The sequence below is a fragment of the Hydra vulgaris genome, chromosome 04, assembly GCF_038396675.1.
Source record: "Hydra vulgaris chromosome 04, alternate assembly HydraT2T_AEP".
In the NCBI taxonomy this organism is placed as follows: Eukaryota; Metazoa; Cnidaria; class Hydrozoa; order Anthoathecata; family Hydridae; genus Hydra; species Hydra vulgaris.
The window spans coordinates 4,747,501-4,774,621 of NC_088923.1; the positions used below are offsets into that span (position 1 = coordinate 4,747,501).

Below are 27,121 nucleotides of genomic sequence, written 5' to 3' on the forward strand. Positions count from 1 at the left end.
TCCAATAAAGTTTTATTATAATAATTTTGCTAAAATAAGGAATAAAAATAAAATATGGAATAAAAATATGGAACTACAAAAACCAAATTGTTTTTTGCAATTCTTTTTTATTCAAAAAATGTTTGTTAAAATGATACCATCAACTGGGGTAACTTTGGTCGCCAGGGTAACTTTGGTCAATTGTTGATTTTTTTTTTAAATCCTCAAATTTAACAAAGATAATAAATGTTTTAATTTTGTTACAGATACCAACAATATATATAAACTATTATATTAACAATTTATATCAACAATTTTGGTATATCAACAGCTTTTGTGAATATAGCACAGTTACTTCGTAGACTAAATTGACATTATTTTGGCATTTTTTGACATTTCTGATACATTTATTGAACCATTTGGATTCTTAGCCGGTGAAAATGCCGAGGAAATATAAACGAAAGCCTGGTTCAAGAGCATATGCAACTACATACAAGAAACGTTATCCAATGCTATGAAAGAATGTTTAACTGGAAAAATGAGCGTGCAAAAGGCTAGTCAACAGTTTAGAATTCCATTGGGTACATTACAGAACAAGTGTAAAAATCGACATTCGAAGAAGTTAGGGACACCATTGCGTCTGAGTAATGAGACTAAAACACATCTTGTAACTTCAATCAATACCCTCTCCCACTGGAAACTTCCATTGACTTCAATAGATATCAAAGTTCTAGTGAAAGATTACTTGGATTGATGGTGCCATGAAAAAATCAGTTCCGCGGTCTCCTTGCTCTACTGCAACGTCAATTGAAAAGCAATAATTTGAGATCTGCCTTCGAAGCTACTGGAATATTTCCCTTCAATAGAGAAATGGTCATGAAGTGTTTGTCACAGGTTTACAATGACATTGGAGGAGGTACCGGTAGTACTGTTAAGGAAGTATTCAATGAAGCTATAGCAAAACAAAGCGCTCTAGAGGAAAAAAGATCACACCTGGCAAATCAATAACACCACAAGATCTGGTGAATGACACAACTCCTACTACATCAAAGAATAACAATAATACCAAGAGTAACAAGAAAAGGGCAAGAGTTGAACAAGTGTCATTATCCTCAGATCACGATGATCTACTAGAAAATGACTTTTAATGGCTTTTGCACAATAACAGGGAGCTAGTTGCAAAATTTTTTGTTCATTTAAATGTTTACTTCATGTTTCTTAAAGTGTTTAAGGACTGATGATTTTTTAAAACTCCAAAAAGTGACCAATGTTACCCTATAGCAGGGGTATTATTGATCAAATATGATAAATAATAAATGACAAATGTTACCCCAAAACATTGGGGTAACATTTGTCATTTTTTTTTTTAATATTTAAAAAAAAATATTTGTAATAAAAAAAAAAAAAAAAAAAATATAGAGGCCTATAGCCAAGACCAATAATATTATTACCACAAGAGAAAACTGTAAAAAAATTAATAAGATTTAGAGATGTTTAAGAAAAACCGCTGAAACTGACCAAAGTTACCCCGGTTGATGGTATTTAGTTAAAAAACTTTATATTTCAATTTAATACAAATGTTTTAACAGAACTATTGCTACCTCTAACTTTTGCAAGTATATTTGAGTGCATTAGTGCACACCCATCCACACACACACACAGATATATATATATATATATATATATATATATATATATATATATATATATATATATATATATATATATATATATATATATATATATATATATATATGTATATATATATATATATATATATATATATATATATATATATATATATATATATATACAGTGGTGGTCAAATTATTAGACTAGGCTACAAAACCAAGATTATTTTTGAATGTACCTACCTTGGCACTAATTAGTTATTAAATTAATGTATATATAGTTACTGCATGTATAGCCCAATGTTGCTTAAGTGATAATAAGTGCAATTTATTTTTATTATATGTGTATGTATGTATATATATATATATATATACACATATATATACATACAATCCTTGAAATTAGGAAAAATGACATTGGGAATATTTTTCTGACCTCAATCTTTCAGGTCAGCAAAAAAAAAAGAAGAGAAATGAGGTCAGCAATTTTTAGCCAACCTCAAGCACTTTTAGGTCGGCAGTTAGGTCAGCATTCCCGAAAGCCGACCCTTATTCTGAGGGATGATATATATATATACACACACACACATGCACACACACACACATTTTTGCTTGGTTGTTTTAAATTTTTCTCATAAAATATCAAGTTTAAGCTTTTTTTTAAAATTGTTTTAAAGACCAGAAAAAATTGAAAAGTTTTATTTTTTAATTATTTGGTATACATGCTCCAACCAAAGCCTTAGTCAATGTAGCAGCACTCCCTGTAGCAGCAGGCTATAAGATAGTTGATGTATTAACAATCTGTGCATATTTTACAGTAAAAAAAAAAATATTCAAATGTTTTTATTTAAATAAAAATAAAATTTTATTATAATTCATTTAGTATGTTTTAAAAACATTCAGAATGTTTTTTAATTTGGGTTTTTGTGGTTTTTTAAAAAACAATAAATTCAAATAGTTTCCTCAATTAAATTTATGTGGATTAACACACACTGTAATTAATTTTGTCTTGCTAGATGTAATAGAGTGTTTTTTTTACCACAAACAGTATAATAGAGACCGTAAGTTTGCTGTATAAAAAAATGAACTTTAATTTGGAGTTAACTAAAAAACAATTGGTTTAACTTACTTTTAATAAAAACTCTGTGAAAGAAAATTATTGCTACAAAATGTCATAAAAAATGACCATATCAATTTTTTGTTTGAAAATGTTTTTATTTTTGTATATAAAATTTAAATAAATGATTTTTACTTATAGCCATTATTATTTCTTAAACCTCTCTAAGCTACAAGCTTACCTCTGTAAGCAAAAAGCTTATCTCTCTAAGCTACAAGCTTATCTCTTAAGCTTCAAGCTTATCTAAGCTTCAGTCAGACCCTAACTTGCTATTTTATTTTTAAATTATTTTTTGGTGTTGAACTTACAATTTTAAAATAAACTCTAGGATTTCCGAATAAGCTGGATTTTAAATAAAAACAATTTTAAAAAGTTTTTAAATAAAATAAAGTTCAATTATAGAAAGCTTTTTTAAATTAATTTAGATGTTGTATTAACTAAAGCATAAACAGTCAAATCTACAAAAACACCATCACTATCATTCTTATCAGTGCTATTGCCAAGCATTACATCAAGCACTTTTGCCTCTTTGTCATGGAGTGTAGAGTTATGGAACTAATCCAAATACTTTACTTTTTGCTTTTCTTTTAAATGACAACTTTTAAGTGTCAAATCTTTTAGAATTTAGCATAGTTCTTACAGCTGACTGCCAAGATTCATGTACAACTGAACATTCAAGAAAAACAACTTCTCATAAAGCTAAATGTTGAACAAAAACAGAGTTTGAAAGACTATTTTTCTATTGTTTCAATATAAACACTCTGAACCTCTATTTTACAGTTTAACTTCAATGTTATCCTCTTTTGAGTAAATCTCATAAATAAAAATGCTTTTGCTTTTGTTTTTTGCTTTGGCAAAAAACAAATCTGATTCTTCCTAAAAATCCATAAGTTAGGTTTATCTCAGCCTAATTTAGAAAAAAAAAGGCAAGAACAACAGCAGGTCTCAAATAAATGATAATCAAGTTAAAGAATGTTAGGCATCTTCATACTTGTCTATTAGAGAGTTGCAAAAACTTGTCTGTTTGTTGCAATATTTTCAATAAATTTTTCTTGTTGAACCTTTCCCAAAAAAGAGACGCTTATGAATTTGATCAGTCATATTAAATATTTTACTTATACTATATACAAGAGTAGAGGTTAACACATCAGTTTAAATTAACTAACCACATTGTTAAAGTCAATTTTCATTTATCCAAGATTCAACAGTAAAATATTTCTGCAGACTTCAAGTTTAAATCCAAATAGTGAAAGAATGCATTGAATGTGAAAACATTTTTTTACTAAGTAACAAAACACTGAAATGTCTTGTTACTCTATTTGCACAAATTTAATTGTCAGCAAATTTTATTGAAGTTTATTAACATGTCTAACACCTGTATAATAAATTAGCACATGCTTAATCCATTCAACAGATTCACCGCATAGGCAAAAAAAAAATCTGTTAATCAAAAATTTACCACCAACCACACCCTTTAGTTTATGTTGCTTAACTGAAAACAAGTTTAGTTAATTTAAATTGACTAATAATTATTCAAAACTTAATAAAGTGAAAATCAAAACAATACCAAACGTGTTGTTGTCAAATACCAATATATGACCGAGAATCACCCACATTATAGATAATACACGAATTCCATTTATTGAACCTATAGCACCATCAGGAGAATTTGTATTAAATACAGCCTTAGTGTTTTTTATAAGAGAGAAGCAGATCAATATTTTAAAAAGAATTCCATCTAAAAAAACAAAAATAATTTTAAGTATTACTTTTAAAACAGTTTTAAAATTTTAACTTAAAAAAGTTAAAAAAAAAATCAAAGAACCTTTTTTGCTAGTTTTTAATTCTATATAATTTTTTTCATTGTTATCTTTGAGATCATTTTCATTAAAGTACAATATATATTTTGGGCCAGTGTGTTTTTTTTGAAAATCAGAAATAACTTCTATCAGTGTACCAAACATGCACAATAATAACAGTAGAGTACTAATAAAACTAAATTCATAAAAAAAAGATGAAACTTTAGAATGAAATAAAAAGTAAACTAACATTACAAATTCAAACTGTAAAAATTCACAAAAAAAATCAATTAAATCAATATACTCATTACAGATGGTTCATTGACTAAGTTCAAATTTTAAAACTTTTTCCCATATAAAATTCTTAATTTTTATTATATTACAGATTTTTAGAGTATGAAACTTTTTAGAAAAATTACGGGCATTGCCAATATTCTAATTTTATTTAAGAAACACTGAAAATCACTTTTTTGACTGATAGAATCTTACCACTTTGACTGATAGAAACAAAACTTGAAAAAAGAGGTCAAAATCTTATAAAGTTATATTAATATTGTATAACATTGTCTTCAACACCAAAAGATTTATAGCTTATCATTCCTTAAACCAACTCTCAAAAAAATCAATTTTCAATGGGCAATTACCGTAAAATCATGATTATAATACACACTTGTGTATAATACGCATGCTTGATTTTGCGCGAAACTTCTACGAAAAATTAAAATTCGACTATAATACGCACCTGTTACTTATCAATTTTTATTTAAAAATCGTTAAAATAATTTTAATCCAATAAGTTTCTTAAAATTCCAAATAATTATTTGAAATCAGAAAGATTACTCAGCAAACCAAAACTTAATGCAGAAATTAAATATTCAATCGAACATTTGCTTCGTTTATGGAAAAGTGACGACTTGCTTCTCGACTTTCGTGAGACTCAGCATATTTAACTATTGATAATTTTTCTGCTGCTTTATAGGACCGTCTTGAAGACATTTTTACGGAAATAAATAAAATAATAAATTTTTGTACTTGCAACAACTATCACTTATTAGATGAACGCGTGTGCGATACGTACAGTGAGTTCGGTTTGGTAACCTTTTTTTAAACATGCGGATGAATTACGGAGTAAAGATGTGAGCAGTTGTGCTATACATTTGTTCAGTGTTTAAAAACGACTATTTTTTTGATCTCGAGTATAATACGCACCCACATTTTTTCGGAATAAAATGTGAAAAAAAAGTGCGTATTATAATCAAGATTTTACGATATATCATAACAGTTTTTTTAAGAGCAAGCAAAAGCATCCAATGGGGTGAGCAGTTCTAAATTAATAGGAAAGCCATATTTGCTATGGGATGCAATCCCATTGGGTGGGCTACTTAAATAGTTTTTAAATTTTTAAGAAAATAAAAAGATGACAGCATAGCATTCAAACATAAAACTTTTTAATTTATTGCAGCAAAAAAGTTACAATAAATTTTCAACTTTGGCTTTAATTTTTGGTTGCCTACAATAATTGTTGTGGACACAGTTACCATTATAAATGTATTAAATATTAGCCTGGATACCAAATTACTAATTGATTATTCTTTAACTCATAATTAATAAGAAAAAAGATAAAATTTATTTTTATAATTAAAAATTAGAGAAAATCAAATTGTTTACATCATAACAATTGTTCCATTTGAATAATTTGTTCCAGGTTTTGAACAAAACGCATCACCGCCAAAAGTTGTTATAGACTGAATATTTTCATGAATTGTAAACAAAGATGGTGTAACTAAATAACAATATTTTTTAATAAATAAAATTAAAACATTTAAATTTTAGAAAAAATTAATGTTACCAAAGCAATACCAATATATTTATCTTGATAATATGAACTTATATGAGGTTTGCCTTTAACTTACCAAATTACCAAAGTGATGTTAACTTAAAATATTTTTTGGTGACATAACAATTGACTGTTGGCATAATAGTTGACTGCTACATCACCAAAAGAAACATAAAACCAAAGAAAAAAACGCTGATAAATTAAAATCTTGAACATTTATTGTTGTAAACATCACCAATTAGAAGCAAACATATGCAAGTATGCAATTAGATTTACAGTTTTTTGTTCTCTTCCTTTAACATTTTAGTGAAATAACCTTTTAGTGTAAAGAGTTATGAACAACAGTTCAGTTAATTTCTTATTTATGATTAACATAAACAGAGTTATGAACAGAAGTTATGAACTGGAAATCTTTAAAGATTCAGAAGATTAAAGATTCTCTGCAAGGAAGATAAATAAAAAGCAGCCATTATCAAGTATAATCCAAAAAGCTATCATCAAGTAAAAACAACTATTAAAAAATCTTATAAAAATTATAATAAAACAAATTATAAGGATATAAAAATTAAAAAAATTACAAATAAGTGTTTTTATAAGATAAAGGACACAATTTAGTATACATGATAAATTATAGTTATTTTTTTTAAGTATACACTAAAGGAAGTTAAACAGCATAATAAACATATTGACCACATATATACCAACAACTTTGCTTTATACTGAACAGCATTAGTTAGGGGCAATAGTGGTGTTAGAGGCAATAGTGGTGTTAGGGGCAATAGTGGTGTATTGAACAAAAATCAAAATAATTTAGATTACAAAATTTAAAAAAAATTTTGAAGACAATTCCATTAATGACTATTAAGAAATTAGCCATAAAATGGCTATTTACAATGTATTTATGGTAAACAATGTAACTATAGTAAACAATATAATTATGATACACAATGTATATACGGTAACACAATAGGTAACTCGAACGATTAAATTAATAACTTAAATTATAATGTAAAACTCTTTAAATCAATGACAAAAATGTAAATGATTTAAGATATTTCTAGGTTTAATAAATAACAATAAAACAGCTTTATACTAAGAGAAATGTAAATACCTAATACATAATAATATAAATATCAAGTTTTGCTTACTGTAGTTTCTATGGATGCCTAGCATCAGTATGAATGCCTTTTATCTTTACCAATTTACTTATTCAATAATAAATGTTTAACTAATAGACTAATTGATATGAAAACCAATAGGGCTGTTTGTCATTAAGATTGAATAGCAGAATATCAGAAACTTTATTTCTATTTCAGATTTTAAGGATTTGAAATCTAAAAACTGTAATGAACCTCATGAACTTATTTTTAGTTAAGCCTGTAATAATGTTCTGAGTTTATTATGTTACAAAATATATTAATAACTAAAAGACTAAAGAGTTAGTAACATAGTGGGAGAGCGAGTAAGTGAGAAGTTCTGAGTTTGACCTCCACCATTAAAAAATAAATATTCTATTCAACTGAGGTGGCCCCCTCAACCTAAAATAAGTGAACACAGTAAAAAAAAGTGAAATCAAACTTAAATGCAATGCCAAAAAAATTTCTTATTATGCATTAAGGTTCAAGATTTACAACAATTACAGCTGAATTAAAAGCTGGCTTGTAAATTTAACGATAAAAAAGACTTACTCTGAGAAATAGCTTTTAATATATTAGTAACATCGTCTGCATTACACTTATCAGGAACACACAATCCAAGATTAATGGCCTAAAAATACAAAAAAGTATATAAATATATATATATATATTATATATATATATATATATATATATATATATATATATATATATATATATATATATATATATATATCATAGATCACCCAGACCAAAATTTTAAAATCCGGAAAATTGTTTTGGTAAAATATAGGGAAAAAATCTGGAATGTATTTTCCCTTATATTCCTCCTAATTTTGTTTTTAACTGAAGTGTTACAATTTTTTTTTTCAAACTTTTTTTAATTTTTGTCCGAGTGATGAGGGAAAAAGCTTAAAAAACAAATATATTACAAAGATATACACCTAAACTTGTATGTATCGATAAAAATTTGGATATCCGGAAAAACTAAAAGTTGAGAAAAATATCCGGAACTCCGGAAAAAGATAATTCCTGATATATATATATATATATATATATATATATATATATATATATATATATATATATACACAAAATAGATAATGTATTATTATGGTATAACAATAATAATACAAATACTCTTGTGCGTTTAAGAGTGCTCAATATTATTAAATAATAGAGCAATATTTATTTATTTCTAAAATTATTCACGAATTAAAAAATAAACTACAGTTGAATCAATGGCAAAGCACTCAATTTGTTATAGATTGGTTTAAAAAAATCAAAAATAAACACCTTTGCAAATTTCTAATTTTTGATATGAATGATTTTTACCCATCTATTAGTGAAAACACTCTTACCAATGCAATCAATTTCGCCGAACAACATGTTATTATAAATGACAACGATAAAAAATTAATATATCATGCAAGAAAATCTTTAATTTTTAAAAACGATGACGCTTGGATAATAAAAAAAAGAGATTATTTGATGTCACAATGGGAGCATTTGATGGAACTGAAGTGTGCGAATGCGTTGGTATTTTTATATTTTCTCAGCTCTCTCAACATTACGATAAAAATAATTTTGGCTTGTATCATGACGACGGACTTGCTATTTTTGAAAACAGAAGTGGCCAACAAACGGAAAAAATCAAAAAGCATTTTACACATATTTTTAAAAGTAACAACCTACTTATCTCCATCCAATGTAATATTAAAATTGTCAATTATCTTGATGTAATATTGAACCTGATTGACAGTTCTTATCAACCATATTGTAAACCTAATAACCAACTTTTGTACGTTTATTCTAACTCAAACCATCCACCTAATATAATAAAAGAGATCCCTCGCACCATTGAGTTAAGATTATCGACTATGGCAGTAAATGAAACTGTTTTCAATAATTCCATTCTTCTGTATGAAAAGGCTCTAAGTAAACCAGGATACAATTCAAAACTCACTTACCAACCGCAAATAAATAATAATCAAAAAAGACATCGCAAACGTAAAATTATATGGTACAACCCCCTATTTAGCAAAAATGTTGAAACTAAAATTGGAAATCGCTTCTTAGCTTTAATTCACTTTCCAGTAGAATACAGGCTTCATGAAATTTTTAATCAAAACTATATTAAAGTTAGCTATAGTTGCATGCCTAATGTCAAGTCTTTAATAAATGCACACAACAATAAAATTTTACAAAGCGATAAAAATAAAACATCAAACAAATGCAACTGCATAGACAAAAAAATTGTCCGTTAAATAACCAATGCCTTTCTAACAATGTCGTATACCAAGCCACTGTAAATTCTGGAGATCCTCAATTCAAAAATAAAGTTTATTTCAGTATAATTGAAACTGCATTTAAATAAAGATATGCCATTCATCTTAAATCTTTCAATGTACCCAAATATAAAAATGACACTGAACTTTCCAAAGAAATATGGAAGTTAAAGCGAAAAATATAAAACCTGTTGTTACATGGAAAATAATAGCATGATGTAAGCCCTACAATCAAGCATCTAAAGTTTGCAACCTTTGTCTCCGCAAGAAATTTCATATATTGTCATATAAAGGAGAAAACTTACTAAATAAAAGATATGAAATAGTATCAAAGTGCCGGCATTCAAAGAAATTTGAACTATCCTTAATCAAAACCGGGGACTAAAGCCTTTGACGCCTTTTTATTTTTATTTTGTTTTATTTTTGTAACGTCAGAACTCGTTCCACCATAATTTTAATTTGTAATTTTTAAATGGTTTTTAAGTGACGAAATACACAATGGCTGATGATTGCCGAAAGGCATGAAACTCAGAGTTCCATCAAAAGTTGTTTTTATTCATTTTAAAGAAATAAATATATATATATATATATATATATATATAAATATATATATATATATATATATAAATATATATACATATATATATATATATATATATATATATATATATATATATATATATATATATATATATATATATATATATATATATATATATAAATGCATGCTTAGATAATCAGTTTTTTAGTCACATCATAAAAAAGTCAGCTGCTGGAGGCTTTAGTACATACATCGACTATCTTATAGCCTGCTGCCACTACATTAACAGAGGGTTCAGATTGGGGCAGCCATCTTTTCTTTCATTATTCCTCGTTTTTTCCTTCTTTTTCTAAAAAATGTATATACATACAAATGATAATAAGTAACTGTAATAATATAATGTAATAGTATTTGTATTATTGCATCTATTTCAAGTGTACAGTAAGTTTTTCTTTCTGTACAAGCAAATAAAATAAACGTTTCGCCTAAAGATGAAATAGCGTTATTTCATCTTAAGGCGAGGGTTGTAACCACAAAGAGTAGCCTCCTCGACTGTAGTGGCCCTCTCGACCATGGGGAGGTGAATAATTAAAAAATTTATATATCTATATATATATACATAAATATATACATACACACACACACACACACACACACACACACACACACATATATATATATATATATATATATATATATATATATATATATATATATATATATATATATATATATATATATATATATATATATATATATATAGAACCCTTATATGTTGTCCAAAAGTTTTTTCCATATTTTGTTGACAAAAAGTAAAAATTAAAATGCAAGACCGGAATTTTTTTTTTTTATTAATAATAGACTGCCTACCCCAACCAAACCCTCAGTCGATGTAGCAGCACTCCCTTGTGGGTCAGGCTATTTATCAGTCGATGTAGCAGCACTCCCTTGCGAGTCAGGCTATAAGATAGTCGATGTAGCAACACTCCGCGCATGATTTACAGTAAAAAAAAATAAAAATAAAAACATTGTTTATATTGTTAAAAACATTCAGAATGTTTTAAAAACTATAGAACTATATATATATATATATATATATATATATATATATATATATATATATATATATATATATATATATATATATATATATATATATATTTATATAAATTCAAAAATAGTAAGAACAGTGAAACAAATAGAAAATCCAGTAAATTTTTTTTCTCAAAATGTTTTTATTAAAAACAATATAATTACCCAAAAAAATACTAAAACAAAATATTTTTTTATATATATTAAAACTATTAGCACTAGAGGCCTTTCAAATAATCATCAGTAGAGCTGTTTTTAGTATTATTGCAAGATATTTGTATTAAAAACAAAAATAATTTAATTTTCATATTGTTGCTATGGGTAACTATTGATTGTGAAGGATTTAATTGTAATTATAAACAGAAAATATAAATTAAATGTATCATGTTTTAGTTTGTGCAAATGCTTTTCATATGATAACAAAAAACTTTCATTGTTAAGCTCAAGAAAGATAAAAAGTTGGAAAAAAGGTTTAATTACACTTTTGTGGGCACGTTGACAAGTATAAACATGGTTGTCAAATCGATCAGTTGATAACCAAATTGTTAATGCTTACAAAAGTAACTTCATTTAATTACTTCAGGTCAGGTCAGGTTTAGGATCATCATGATAACCCATACTATTGTTATTGTATCAAACTGATACCATAGCTACTGGTAATATGTAATCTAATAAAACCTACACTAGGTTCTTCTGTCTTGGAGGATATGTTTTTATATGTAAAAACTAGGAAAAGTTAACTCTGACTTAAATACCCCTACCTTGTTAAATAAAGGTTACAGACAGAGTCTTAATAAAAAATAATCATCTTGGGGAGATGTTAACTGCAGCCAGCAGTTACACCTAAACTCTTGTAAAAAGACTTTAGGGGTAAGCAGAAAAGTTTAATTGAACAACTGGCAAACTTGTGATAGATTGTTTCCTGCCTAGAATGATGAGAGTTGGATCTTCTTGACTCATGGCTTTTTGCTTGTGCCTCCTTTTTAGCGGTTATGCAACACTTACTGATATTTCTTATTAAGAGTACATTTCAAAAACTAAGGAATGACCCTACTATCAGCTGGCCTCAGTATCATTTAATAATACTGAGACTGGCTGATACTATCAACCAGTCTGATGTATCAGCCCAGTCATTTCATGCCAAGTGAATGTACATACATATATATTTAAAAGCATGTTTTGGAAATTTCAGATCAATATCTAATATGGAATAGATCAATATCTAATATGGAATAGATCAATGGATCAAATAGCTCAATATCTAATATGGAATAGATCAATATCTAATATGGAATAGATCAATGGAATAGATCAGATCAATATCTCATATGGATTTCAGATCAATATCTAATATGGTTTTCGAAAAAATACTGTTTAAATAATGGTCTATTTTGCATTAAATTTCACTATTTAAGCAATCATCATTTTTAACAGCTAATAAATTTTGAACAAATTGGTTTTATAGTTATATTTTTTTTGAAGATAACAAGAATGCTATGGATACTTTTATAAGAACAAAAAATTTATAATCTGGCATTTTGGCTTTTTTTATAATGGCAGGCTAAAGTTGATACTTTTGTTTTGGAATTAAAATTTTTTGTGATTTTAAAGAGATTAAACTAAACAACAAAATTAAAAATCAATACAAACCAAATTGTCTGTTTATCTATATATGGTGGACAAACATTTTTCTGTTCATCTACATATAGTGGACATTTAAAAAAAATTCAGTTAGAGAGCTGGATACAAAAGTTATCATTGTGAGCCGGATTAAGATTTTTTTTTAATTGATCGCTGATGCAAATATTATCTAAGATGGTACTTTTTTTTTCCATAAGATTTCTTCTGCGCATCAATTGAAGAGTGTTTATTTATGGAAACCAAAAAAGTAATGAGAAATTATTTATAATCCCTAAGGTAGTCTCTAAAAGTCAGGTATATTTTCCATATAATTATTATTTTTTTGAAAAAAAATTATTTGATTATTGAATTTTTGGATACTGATATGCCAATCTAAAAAATACTAAGAGTACCAATGTCACTTACCTCATTAAAAATGAAAAGAGTTTAATTTGATAGTGTTTGCATAATAGTGGATGTTTCAACGCGCAGAGTTCATATTAATGAAATTTGAAGTCACCAGGAACAAGAAACTACATTTAAGAAATATTCTTAGTATTCCAGAGAGCATCAAGATCTTCATATAAAATTTATGAAAAAGTCTTCTTTATCTAGCAAATTCACATGGCCATGCTGAAATAATCTTTATCAGATTTCTCTGATGCATATTTGAAAAAATCAATTTAAGGTCCAGTCTAACATTTCCAGTCTAACAGACGAACATTTAATAATATTGACTTATAAGAAGTCAATTAAATTAATTTATAATTGAAAAAGTTAATTTTCTTTGAATTTTGATAATTTTGTTTGTTTTAATAATTTTTTTATGTCTTAATAACTACAAAAAAATTTATATATATATATCTTAAAATATTTAGTGTCGTGCATTTTGTATTTGAAACCTAAGCAAACTTTTTTATTTATCTACAAATTGCAAAATATTTTGATTTTCGTTTTAAAATTTAAATATAAAGAGGTTATACTTTTTATCTATCGGGGTTATAAGATTATAAACATTTATCTATATTTTTTAATTATTCTTCAATAACTTATTTTATTCAATACAACTATTTATTTTGTTAACTTTTTTAAAAAAAGTTTTAAAAAAACAAATAATTTTAACTTGTTTTTATTAAAACTTTACCTGACTTTTAGAGACTTTTTTTGCTATATTAAAAGTAAAAAAACAATTTGTTCGAAAATTATTAGCCATTAAAAATGATGAAAAAAACCATTTTGCTTAAAGAGTGAAATTTTATGCAAAATAGAACTTAAATTAATCTTATTTTTAGAGACTAACTTTTGAGATTAAAACAAGCGCACTACTTAAATAATATTTCCTCAAAAATCATACAAGATATTGATTTTCAAAACATGCTTATTATCATATATATGTACATACATGCTTATTATCATATATATGAAATTTTCAAAACATGCTTTTATCATATATATGTACATACACAAACAGCTTTAGCATAATCTGAGAGTCTATGAGGAGCCTCATTAAATTTACTGCATTTAGCATGCAATGACCTAGTAAGTTTTTTAGAATTTTGTGGAAGTTCTCAGTAAGGCTGATTCCATCAACAACTGTAAAATATCAGAGCATTAATAGCGCCATATTGCCCAGAAATGATGTCCCTGTTGCTTTTGGTGTGCATCGCGAAGACCACATAAGAAGCCCTTTGTTATAACTTTGGGTTAGCGAGACTGAGGCAACATCATAACTCATTGCTTGAGGTAAAACAAGTTATCAAATAACTTAAAACATGGCTAAAGTACCTAAAAATATTGAAGATAAAAAACCATCATCACTACCTAATTGTTTTAATCTATCTTTTTTTCTAAATAATTGCGGCCTTTGATGTAACTGCTTATTTTTTAATTCTTCCCACTTGCAAAATTCATAAGATTTACTTGGTTGTTGCAAGTCTCTTTTTAAATTTTATCTTCAGATCTCAGTGATTATAACTATTATCCTTTGATTCTCCAAGACTCTAATAGTCACATGATTGGTCATATAGTTATGTATACACTCACCTGTTTGTTGTGAAAGTGGAGGGTCGAATTCTCTGATCATTCTTTTATACATTTCTATTTAGCACTTTTTCACTCACTTTTCTCTTAATCTTTATTGTTCTACTTCTATTCAAGACTTCTAAATTTCTTATCATATTAATTAAGTCGTTTATTCATTCATCATCCATTATCATACAATACATATCCGTATGTCATAATTTAATCTATATCCATCATCATTCATCATCCATCATCATATAATTTACATATTACAAAGGTGAAAAAGCCTGTTGTAAATGTAGTTAGATCTGCTCAGTGGTTGCCAAGCTTAAGTCTCTGCCTCATTGTAAAACTCCATCTCATTCTCTTTCCTAACGAGCTATTATACTTTGTTCCATCAACCAAAATTCAATCTTCTAAATCTAATCAATCTAAAAAATCTAATCAATCTAAAAAAAATGACTTGCCATTCAGCAAAGCTCCATTCTTTTACTGTATTTGCCCCTTCATGCAATTTATTTATCAAGTTTTTTTCCTCGCAAATCAGTGCTCTGCCAACTTTATGTTTGACTCAAACAACTTTCAGTTTTTATAAATTTCTCTTAAATGTTTTCTAGTTCTTAAATCCTCCATGTTTTCTGGTAGATCTTAAACAATGGTTGCTTGCAGCCTTTATACATCTTTAAAAAAAAAGTTCTTCAATTGTTCATGAATAATTTCAGTAATTATTCTTCAATTATCAAAAATATCAAAATAAAATAAACAAAAAAATTATTTAAAAATTTTTTTTTTATAAAAAATCATAACAATATTATAACAAAGTGTTTATTTTTTATGAAGAAATTTCTAAGAATTTTTGTAAACAATTAGATTCAATTTTTTTCTTGATCCGTATATTTTTAAAATTAAGAAAAAATGTATTAACTAATAAAATAAACAAGAATCTTTATATTTTATAAATGAAATAACAACAATGCATTGCAAAATTTACTAGTTATTATTATAATAATAGTTTCATAGTTTACTTTTTTGCATACATTTAATTGTATTTATTTTTATTTTTAGTTGATACCTTCTTTTTTTAATTTTATGCATACTTACTGGAGCAATTGGGCTTGAAACACCTTTCACAAAGATATTGTTCATAGTACAAAATGTAGAGCTTTTTTGACTCAAACATTCTGATGAACTTCCCATCCAATTTAATCCTCCTAATGCTAAACCTGGCAGAGGTTTTCCAGCAGCATCAAAATCTATTCAAAAGCCAAAACAGTATGCGTACATTATTATGATATTATATTATGCATAATGCATGCATTAATATTATATTAATGTATGCAGTATATAGCATAATTAATATAAACAAGCCTGAAATGCAACTAAACAGATTAAACATAAAAAGTAAATAATTATAAATACTCAATAAAAGCATTAATAGTAACTAAAAAAAAAAAGTAATAAGTTAAAACAGTAATAATGTATTTACTTTAAGCATTAAATTTTTAAAATTACAAATGTTAATTCAGAAAGATAACATTTTTAAAAAGTAGGGTTGACGCTTTTAAAAAGTATGCTTGACATTCAGTAGTAAAGCTAAGATAGATTTATTTTACGAAATTATTTTAACATTACAAAATGTCAACATATATATATATATATATATATATATATATATATATATATATATATATATATATATATATATATATATATATATATATATAATAACAAAAAAAAAGTATAACAAAAAGACTTTTAATTGTTAAAATAAAGTTTTAAAGATTTTGCTAGCTACAAGCAATTTTTTTTTGCCTCCGCAGCAGCACCTTCTGAAGTAGCAGGACAGTCTTAATATTTTTTTTTTTATTAGGTATTAAACCATAATTTTTTTCAGACCATCTGCAGCTTAATAGAACTAATTACCTGAGCACATTAACAACATAAGTGTCTCTATTATGACATACGTGTAACAAATTTCTCCTGGTGTTTAATGTTTTTGAAATTTTAAGCTTTTTTAAAAATTCTCTCCCTTTCCTTTGTTATAGTATATAATATCTTTATAAATGTTTTGAAAACAACTACAAAACTTCAAAAATGTTTTATTTTGTATCTTAAAAATAAAAAAGATTAAAAAAAAAAGTGTAAGCGCAAAGATTTAAAAAACCATGGCAATCCGCTTATGAAACGCTGCAAGCTAACCATTCAGCTACAAAAGTGTTATTGTACGTATTGTATTGTACAGCAAAGATTTCAATAGTATTTAATGAACAAATGACTATATAAAATGACAAATAAATGTTATGAATCAAAAATAAGGAGATAATTCCACAATTTTCAAGTAATAGTTAAACTGTAAAACTTAATTTTAACATTGAAGTTTGCATAAGTTAGATACTTGCATACACTTTCGTTCAAATTTTTTTATAAAAAATGTCTATAAATATATATAGGCATGGGCTGGGCTTACACATTAGGTGAGGATCCTACATGTGCCTTATATATAGACTTCATAGACTGAGTAGATCTTTTATGTTTTGGTTTTCATTTTTTTTTACATTACTTTTACAACTTTTTTTTACGTTAATTATTTGTGATAAAAAAAGAAAAAAAGATTTGTTTGCTAATTCTCCTAACATTAAAAAGTTAGAAGATTGCGCGCAGACATATGAAAGTTTTACTTAATAAGTAAGTTTTCATTTCATTAAAGTTTATTTTTCAATTGTTAATAGACTGTGTAAATAATTATAATAAAAAACAACAATGCATGCTATGTATGATACACATTTTTTTTGCTTGGCAAAAAAAGCATTATTTAATAGTATTATTTGCTGTTACGAAACAAACAACTGTACTGCAAGCTATATTTTATAATATAAATTTATAAATATATATAAATTTATAACTGTACTGTTAGCTATTTCTTCAGACAATGGCTTTAGGTAAAAAATGCCAGAATAAAATACTAGAGCCAGCTGAAGATTCAAATCTTCAGCTAAAATTTTATAATAAAATACAGAGTGCAAAAAAATGTAGACATTTTATTTGTTAGGCTTTTCACTGCAAAGCTTTGCTCCGAATTGACTTCCAACAACTGAATAAATGTTCAGAAGGTTTTACTGGCTTAACATTAGAAAAGAAACTAGGTAATATCTGAAAAATATCTGAGTTTTATCTGTTTATTTGTACTTAACCATTTGACATTTTTTTAACACTACCAAGATAAACTGTGAAGTTGGATGTGTCTTTCTGGAAAAAGTTATCTGAGATGCAGCAAGTTAGCAGAAAGAAAGTGTGAAGAGAATTGGAGACAGACAATCAGAGATGTTTGCATTTTGAAAGAACTAGTAAACTTGTTGGGCAAAGCTGGATTTGACAACAACTTCATACTCACAGAGCAGCAAATCTGAAACAAAATTACCAACAAGATCAATAAGTACCAATGCCTAAAAAGACTCAAGACTCTACTGCAAGAAAGTAAACAATTTTCTAAATGAAAGCAACTTCTTATTCCCAATTTATGAGGTCTACATCTTTAACTTGATAAAGAGTGATCCAATGAAGAGCAAAGAGGCTCGAAAAGAAGACATTGAATTCCCAAAGCACTGCCTTAAAGGACGCATGGTCAAGATGGCGGGTATTGATAGCACATCTTAAAAAAATGCTTGTTTGGCTGAGGAGAAAATAAAAATAATAAAGGAAAAAATACGCTCACAAGATAAAAAGCTCAGAAATCAAGAGAAAAAGAATTTAAAAAAGGTAGAAGAACTAGAACAAAGAGAGTTTGAAGTTTCCTGGTACACAGACAGTGATAGCCTTCCAGACTCTGACAAAGCTTTTATGCCTCCTACAAAGACCCGAAAGATTTCAGGGGAAGTAAAAATTAGTTTTCCACTAAGTATGGATGAACACCTAAACAATTTCCAATCATGACAAGATATGGTATTGGCATTTGACCAGGAACCAATTTGCTGACATCTCATTATAAAGTTGGTGATATTAACATTGAGGAGTTGAAGATCTCAAGACCTATGGCAGCAAATACACAGAGACATTAATAAATTTAAAAGAATTGTCACATTTGAATGGTCTCAGGACGCATTTAGACCAGGTACTCTTTTGCAACAACTTGAGATGAAACTAAAGAATTTTGCACCACAGCACTTCAGAGAAATACTTTCCAGAGAGGAGACTACAAGTATCTTGACTACTCTGCACCCAGGAAGTATGCTACTGGCATACTTCCTGGGTGCAGATATATCTAATTTCATCTCCAAGCAGCCAAGAGCTCAACACAAGACCAGGTTTATGAGTGACTGTCTTTGCCTTCATGTCCTGCAGATGTCACAGAACTATCATCCAAATGATGCAAAAACAGTAGTGCCTGCTACTCTCAAGAATAAATACTGCTACAAATGACATTGTGCTTTTCCATGGTCTATTCTTTCCGAAGAACCCTATGGCAACTCGAGCTCCTTCAAACGACCTAACAACACCTTCCCCCACCTAATGTACTCGCATGCTATACAATAATGTCTGTAAAACTGTTTAAAGTATTTCCAAATCATTTTATTTAATTAACTAATCTATTAATTTCAAATACTTGGAATTTTAAAGCTTGGATTATTTGAATATTTTACAAAATAGCCTGCCTTTTTATGTCTATTTACTATTTTCTAGGTTGTTCATAAAAACTGACAGCAAATATCCATGAAAGTTACAAAGAAGTACCTTCAGAACATTTAATAAGTAACACAACTGTGTTTTTTTAAATTTTTATTTATGATTTAAATCATCACATTTTTGTTGCCTTTCTCCATTAATAACCGTTAATTATTTAATTAATAACTAAATAAACCGTTATTAATAAATATAATAACTAAATAAACCGTTAATTAATTAATTAATAACTCAATTAATAACCGTTATCTGAAATGAAAATGACACAAAATCTCTATCTTCCTTATTCTGTTAGATATGTAATTTAAATTGAAACGAGTGTTTTGTGATTGTTTTAAAATTAGAACTATCTATATTCCGAACTTTAAAATATAATATTTTAGAAAAAATTTTAATGTATAGAAACTGCCTAAAACCACCTTCCTTACCTTGAAATTGATTTGGAAGGCTGAAATTTTCACTGTAGGCTACTAATACATAATGATAACGATTGAACATTTCCACATTTTGATTTTCGAAAAAAAAAATTTTTTGAGACACCCTACTCAACATTACATTGCCGCAAGTAGTACATATAAAGTATAATTTTAAAATACTATACTTTGCCATTTGGTCAAAAACAGTATTTGAATAAATATTCGCACAAAACTCAAAAAACTTTAACAGTTAAAAAATAGATTTTATGCAACTCTCATGTATAATAAAATTTATTTTTATTTTCTATGCATAGCCAAGCCTCGGTGGAGCCTACACTCCCCTAAAGTGATTTAAGGGAGCCATTTATGACTCTTGCAAAATTATATTTTTTTCATGAACATAAACTACTTTTATTTTTCTCTATTACGTTATGTTAAAAATTCTTGTGCAAACTGTAAACTGCTTAAAAGTAAATTTTTTTTTTTTCTCAAACTCATATCTTTGATATAAAACTTTTATGCACTAAGTTATTGTTTAATAATTTTTATATTACATAATAAATTATATATTTTATATACTTATTATAATTTTTGAATAAATAATATAAATTTGTTTCAATTTGAGCAAAATAAAAAAATAAAAAAATGCATAATTTAATGAATTTATGCCTTTTCCTAAAAAAGCGTGTCCTCCAAGGACATGCTTTTTTAGAAAATTTTTTTTTTAATATATTTTTTTTTAAAATACATATTAATTTCTAAAAAAATTATATAAACACATTATTAAAAACATTGTGCGTGTAAAAACATTATTAAAAACATATAAAAACGTTGTGGAATCTTTTTTTGTTGTAATAATTCTTTAACTTTCTGCATTCACTAAAAAAATATAACACCAAGTTATATTTTCTGCAACACTAAGAAAATACAAAATATTTTTCATAAATAGTAAAAACTTATTTAGCTTTTTGTTTATTAATTTTTTCATTGAATGAATAAAGTTATTAATGAATGAATAGGTAGAGTGAAAACACAAAAAAAACACTTAATTAAACAAATTTTTCATGGCGCGATAAACAATGCTTGTTATTTATATATTCTTGTAACATTAACATTCCGCCAATGCCTATATAGCTATAGCAAACAGCAACTTTTAAAAGACTGTTTATGGAATCAGTTAAATTCATTATAAATTTATTCACTTATTCCGTAAACAAATAGTTTACTTTTATACATTTATAAATTTTCCATGATTTCCACAATGCAAAAAAGAGAATGGCAACCCTAGCATTTAAAATAAATTTTTATTTCTATTTTGCAGAAAAAGTGTCACATAATTTAGCGAACTTATGAGAATCTATATTAAGTACTTAAGCTGGTATACATATTATATACAACCTATTTTAACTTTATACACTGTCCCTAATCTCTTTTTTTACCTCTAATTTTAACTTATTATTTTTATCTACCTTTAAAATAATAAGTTTTATCTTATGTTGTTTGCTCGCAATCAACTATTTTCACCAAAACAAAAATTAATATTATTTTGTTTCCTACTTAATTCTACACAAGTGGTACTGTTTGTCTAATGATTTTTTTGCTTAGGGGTAAAAATATATGAAATCATCCAGACCATGACACCCTTACGTCTCAGAATTTGTTTATTTTTACACCACTTGCAGTCCATATCAAAAAAATAATAACTGCGAAAATTTTAGTTAAAAATACCAATGGGTTCCAGAGATATCGTCACTTGAAATAATGCTGACTCAGCATTTTAGTGATTTTCTGAAGCGACTACAAAGCAACTTTGACATACAGTATCTTCATAATGGCTAGGGGAAGTTTCCTAAAATTTGGTACTCTAATAGATTTTAACTTGAGAAACCCAAAAAAAGCACTCTTAAGACTCGATTATCTCAAGAAATGCCTCATTTATCCAATTTTGTTCAAAATTATTGACTTGTAAATTAGTGATTTTTGGAGGTAAAATGAAGACTGTGGCCCAAAATCCCGAGTAAAAAGTTTAATTGTATATCATTATTTCATCTCAGGTCTACTGAAAAAAATTAGATTCATCAATTGTCTCTCTAATACGTGATCAAAATTTGCATTTAAAAATGGTGTCTTTTTAGAAAAATTGAAATTTTGTAACAAAAGCAATTAAAATATTTTGTAAAACATTTATTTGAATAAAACATCAAATAGTGTCATTTATTGACTAGTTTAGGACATTTATAGTCATGGGCCAAGGGAGATACCCTCCCCTCCCACAGGAGGCCCCTACGCCCCTCCCCCAAGATTTTTTTTTTTTTTGTATAAAATGAATAAATAATGCAAAAACATACAATTTAATTTTAATTTTGAAAAAAAAAAATTTTCATTATTTCAAATTGGTGACTTAAAACCTCCTTTTATATAAAAAAACAAACATAAGTTTTGTTTTGTTCTTTTTAAAGATATTTACTTGTTTGTATTTTCTTAAAGAATTACTTTTAATTTCATAGTTTTTATATTATTTTGTTAGGTAATAAATAATAAAAATAATTAATATGGAGAAATGGAAAAATAAATAATAAATTGTTTTCTTTTAATTTCCATATCAATTCTGTTGTAAATAAGGTAAGATTACCTTTTATAGCAATTTTTTTACTTTCCTTGTGTGTTCCAAAAGGATTGCAACACTTTGTAATTTTTCTCTCAAAATATTTTCCATAGAATTGCTCATGATAACAACATATAATTCTTATTGAACTATATTTTTCCTTTAAATTTGCTCGCCATATTATTTCTTCTTGTTTTTCACAAGGAAGATCTTTAAATTGAACAAAACGTTGTTTTCTTGAAAATCCAGTTTTGTGGCAATGAATGTTATCAATATCAATCTTTGTCATCACAGTAAAGACTTTGATTTAAATGCTGAATGGGTATTTTTTGCTACCAGTCATGGTAAATCCCCCTGTGATGGTATTCGTGGGACTGTTAAAAGAGTAGTATGTCAAGAAAGTCTAAAACAAATAACTACTGGGCAGATTTTAGATGTTAAGTTAATGTACTCTTTTTGTAAACCTAAGATAAATGGAATTTATTTTAAGTTATTTTCAAAAGAAGAAATTGATCAAACACGAGCACAATTAGAAAAAAGATATTTAGGTGGAAGAACAGTTCCTGGCACAAGGATGTATCATCATTTTATTCCAATTGCTCCAAACACTATAAGTTATAAAAAAATAAATACTGATGCATGCACTGAAATATTTGATATCATTCCAAAAAGCAAACATTATGTAGATATTTCATTAAATAATAAAAAAATGGATTATATTGCAAGTTTTTATGATGGATTTTGGTGGGTAGGGATTCCTGAAGATGTAAGTGAGTTTGATATAAAAGTCAGATTCATGCATCCACATGGACCAGGTAAAAACTTATTTTGGCCAATGAGAACTGATGAGTGTTGGGTGCTCAATTCTGAAGTTATATGCCTAATTTCTACACCGCGAACAATATCAGGTCATACATACAACATATCTGATTTAGATTTGAAGAATATAAACTGTTGGTTACAAAAAAAAATTAATTATGTTTAAAATCATTTTGTTTTTATTTTATTTACCTATTTTGCATTTAAAATGTCTTTTATTTTTTTCAAATTCTTGAATTGTAGGCTGAGAAGGAGGGGTGGGGGTTTAAATAAATCACAAATCACTCCTATCTTATTATGTCAATGACTATATTAGTCTAAAACTACATAAGGATATTGATTGTCAAAATGTTTTAAAAACGTTTTAATATCTTTGGTTTTAAAATTTATGACTTAAAATCGTAAAAAGATCTTTGAAATAAGAGGTAAGTATTTATCGATTTGAAGTAACGCAAATAAACTGTTTCTCAAACTTAAACTGAAAAAATATGTTTTTAAAATGTATTTTAACAATCAACTATTATTTATTCATTTTATGTAAAAAAAATAAAAATAAAAAAAAATCTAGGGAGATGGGGGGGGGGGGGGCGGCGGCGTGGGGCCTCCCGTGGGAGGGGAGGGCGTCTTCCTTGGCCCATGACTATAAATATCCTAAACTAGTCAATAAATAACACTATTTGATGTTTTATTCAAATAAATGTTTTACAAAATATTTTAATTGCTTTTGTTACAAAATTTCAATTTTTCTAAAAAGACACCATTTTTAAATGCAAATTTTGATCATGTATTAGAGAGACAATTGATGAATCTAATTTTTTTCAGTAGACCTAAGATGAAATAATGATATACAATTAAACTTTTTACTCGGGATTTTGGGCCACAGTCTTCATTTTACCTCCAAAAATCACTAATTTACAAGTCAATAATTTTGAACAAAATTGGATAAATGAGGCATTTCTTGAGATAATCGAGTCTTAAGAGTGCTTTTTTTGGGTTTCTCAAGTTAAAATCTATTAGAGTACCAAATTTTAGGAAACTTCCCCTAGCCATTATGAAGATACTGTATGTCAAAGTTGCTTTGTAGTCGCTTCAGAAAATCACTAAAATGCTGAGTCAGCATTATTTCAAGTGACGATATCTCTGGAACCCATTGGTATTTTTAACTAAAATTTTCGCAGTTATTATTTTTTTGATATGGACTGCAAGTGGTGTAAAATAAACAAATTCTGAGACGTAAGTATGTCGAAAATTATTTTTTTTGGATGATTTCAAATATTTTTACCCTTAGTAATGATATCATATTAGTGACTTTCACAGACTTACATGACAAAAAAAAACTGCTTCATGTCCTGCTGCCTTGTAGGACAGGCTTTTTTTAGGAAAAGGCTAGGAAAAGCCAACTCCAACTTGAAACACCCATGCCAGCGCGACAGCTGAAAAATATCAAAGTATTAACAGTGCCAAGTTGCGCATGGACAGTGTCCCTGTTTGTCCTTTTGGTGTGAATTGTCAAGCTACATTTGGAGCCCTTTGTTACGGCTTAGGGTTTATTAATAGTAAGGAGGCAATTACTTAGGGTATTAAACAGTGTACTGAGTACTGTCTATGCTTTAAGTCAAGTTCTTTAACAAATTTAAAAATGACTGAAGTACCAAAAACTATAAAACACAAAAAACCATCATCATCACCAAGTTCTCTAAACCTATCATTCACTAATATTAGTGGTCTTCGAAGTGACATTTCTTCTTTAATTAGTGGTCTTCAAAGTGACTTTTATATTAATAGTAGTGGTCTTCAAAGTGATTTTTCTTGAATCTTATCTCTTGCAAAGTTCACTAAACCTACTTGCTCTTTGTGAGACTAATTAGAGTTTGACTGTCTCATCATGCAATCGTAGTGTTGATGGTCATCTTCCTTTAATTTGTAAAGACTCCAATAGTCACATGTTTGGCCTGGGTATTTACATTCGTAAGAACTCACCCATTTGTTGGGAAACTAGGTTTGAATCCACTGACTAGTCATTAATGTGCTTTCGTTTAGCACCACTTCACTCTATCGCCTTTCTCTTTGTTATACATGGCTCACCTTCATCTCAAGACTGCACTCCTTTTGATGTTATTTCTGATGAAATTAACCAAGCCCTCTCTCTTTATCCATCAGCCAATAATGTTGTTGTTTGTGATTTTAATGCTCATCACACTTAATGGCTTGGCTCTAGTGTCAGTGACTCTGCAGGCATTAAAGCCCACAACTTTTGCCTTTCTGAATCCCTAACTCAAATAGTCAACTTTCCAACTTGCTTTCCACACAACTCGAATCATTTACCTTCTCTACTCGACTTATGTCTTATTTCTGATCCTAGTTAGAGTTCAGTTTCTCCATATTCACCCTTAGGTGCTTCTGACCACAGTTTGATCTCTCTAAAACTATTATTACATTCTTCTTCATCATCTGAATCCCCCTATCATTGTACCTCTTAGAGCTACCTTAAAGCTGACTAGGACTCTTTCCATGATTTTCCATGATTGTGATGGCCCTTGGGTAGAAATCTTTCATCTTCCTGCTGACAAATGTGCTTCTTACATAACTTCATGGATTCAGGCTGGCATGGAATCTTTTATTCCCTCTAGACAGGTCAAGCCTTACTCTTCTCCATGGTTTTTCTCACATTGTGATTCTGCAATTTCCAATCGAAACCTTTGATTATCTTATATTACTTCAATATCTATCAGCAAAATAATTCTGCAAAAAACAGATGTCTCTTTATTACTGTTAGAAACCATTGCAAAACGGTTTTGTCTAACGTCAAAGCCTGCTATTCTCAGGTCATGAAATCTCGTATTTCATCACAAAAATTAGGCTCTCGTGACTTCTGGAGAATCTTTTACAGTATCAATAATAAGGGCAAATCTGTTATCCCACCACTCTTGTATAGTTCAGCTAAGACAAAGTATACCTCACCTAAAGAAAAAGCTGAATTGTTTACTAAGAACTTTTCATCAATATTATCTCTTGATTCCACTAGTTGCGTTCTACTTGATTTAGCTAGCAAACAGGTCGATCCATTGCTTGACATTCATATCACTCCAGCTTCTGTATCTAAAGTGATTTCCTGCTTAGACTCTTCTACAGCTTGTGATCTGGACAACATATCTGTTATAGTCTTGCAGAAGTGTTCTCCAGAGTCTTGTTTTCCAGCCTGCTGGTAAGCGGCATCTGTTATCCCTATTTTCAAAAACTCTGGAGAGCGATCTGATTTGTCTAACTACTGTCCCATCAGTTTTCTTCCTATCATAAGCAAGGTTTTTGAACCTTTAATTAACAAACACTTAATCTCTAATAACTTATTTTCTGATCATCAATATGGATCTTCTCATTCTACAGCTGATTTGCTAACAATAATAACTGATAGATTTTATCATGCATTAGGTAAAGGTGGAAAGGTTAAGGCCATTGCTCTTGAAATTTCTAAAGCTTTTGATTAAGTTTGGCATGCTGGTCTTCTCCATAAACTTTCTTCTTACAATATATCTGGTAACATC

At 27.8% G+C, this 27,121-nt stretch overlaps 1 protein-coding gene across 1 annotated transcript in view; it reads right to left on the reverse strand.

Annotated features, from left to right (window-relative positions):
• LOC100211727 (nose resistant to fluoxetine protein 6) overlaps positions 1 to 27,121 on the reverse strand; it is a 46,615-nt gene that overhangs the window by 15,596 nt on the left and 3,898 nt on the right. The window contains exons 3-7 of the mRNA XM_065794848.1: positions 16,164 to 16,315; positions 8,052 to 8,130; positions 6,195 to 6,309; positions 4,553 to 4,722; positions 4,295 to 4,465 (exon numbers count right to left, since the gene is read on the reverse strand). Of these exons, the coding sequence (XP_065650920.1) occupies positions 4,295 to 4,465; positions 4,553 to 4,722; positions 6,195 to 6,309; positions 8,052 to 8,130; positions 16,164 to 16,315 (687 nt within the window). The remainder of the gene's footprint in view (positions 1 to 4,294; positions 4,466 to 4,552; positions 4,723 to 6,194; positions 6,310 to 8,051; positions 8,131 to 16,163; positions 16,316 to 27,121) is intronic.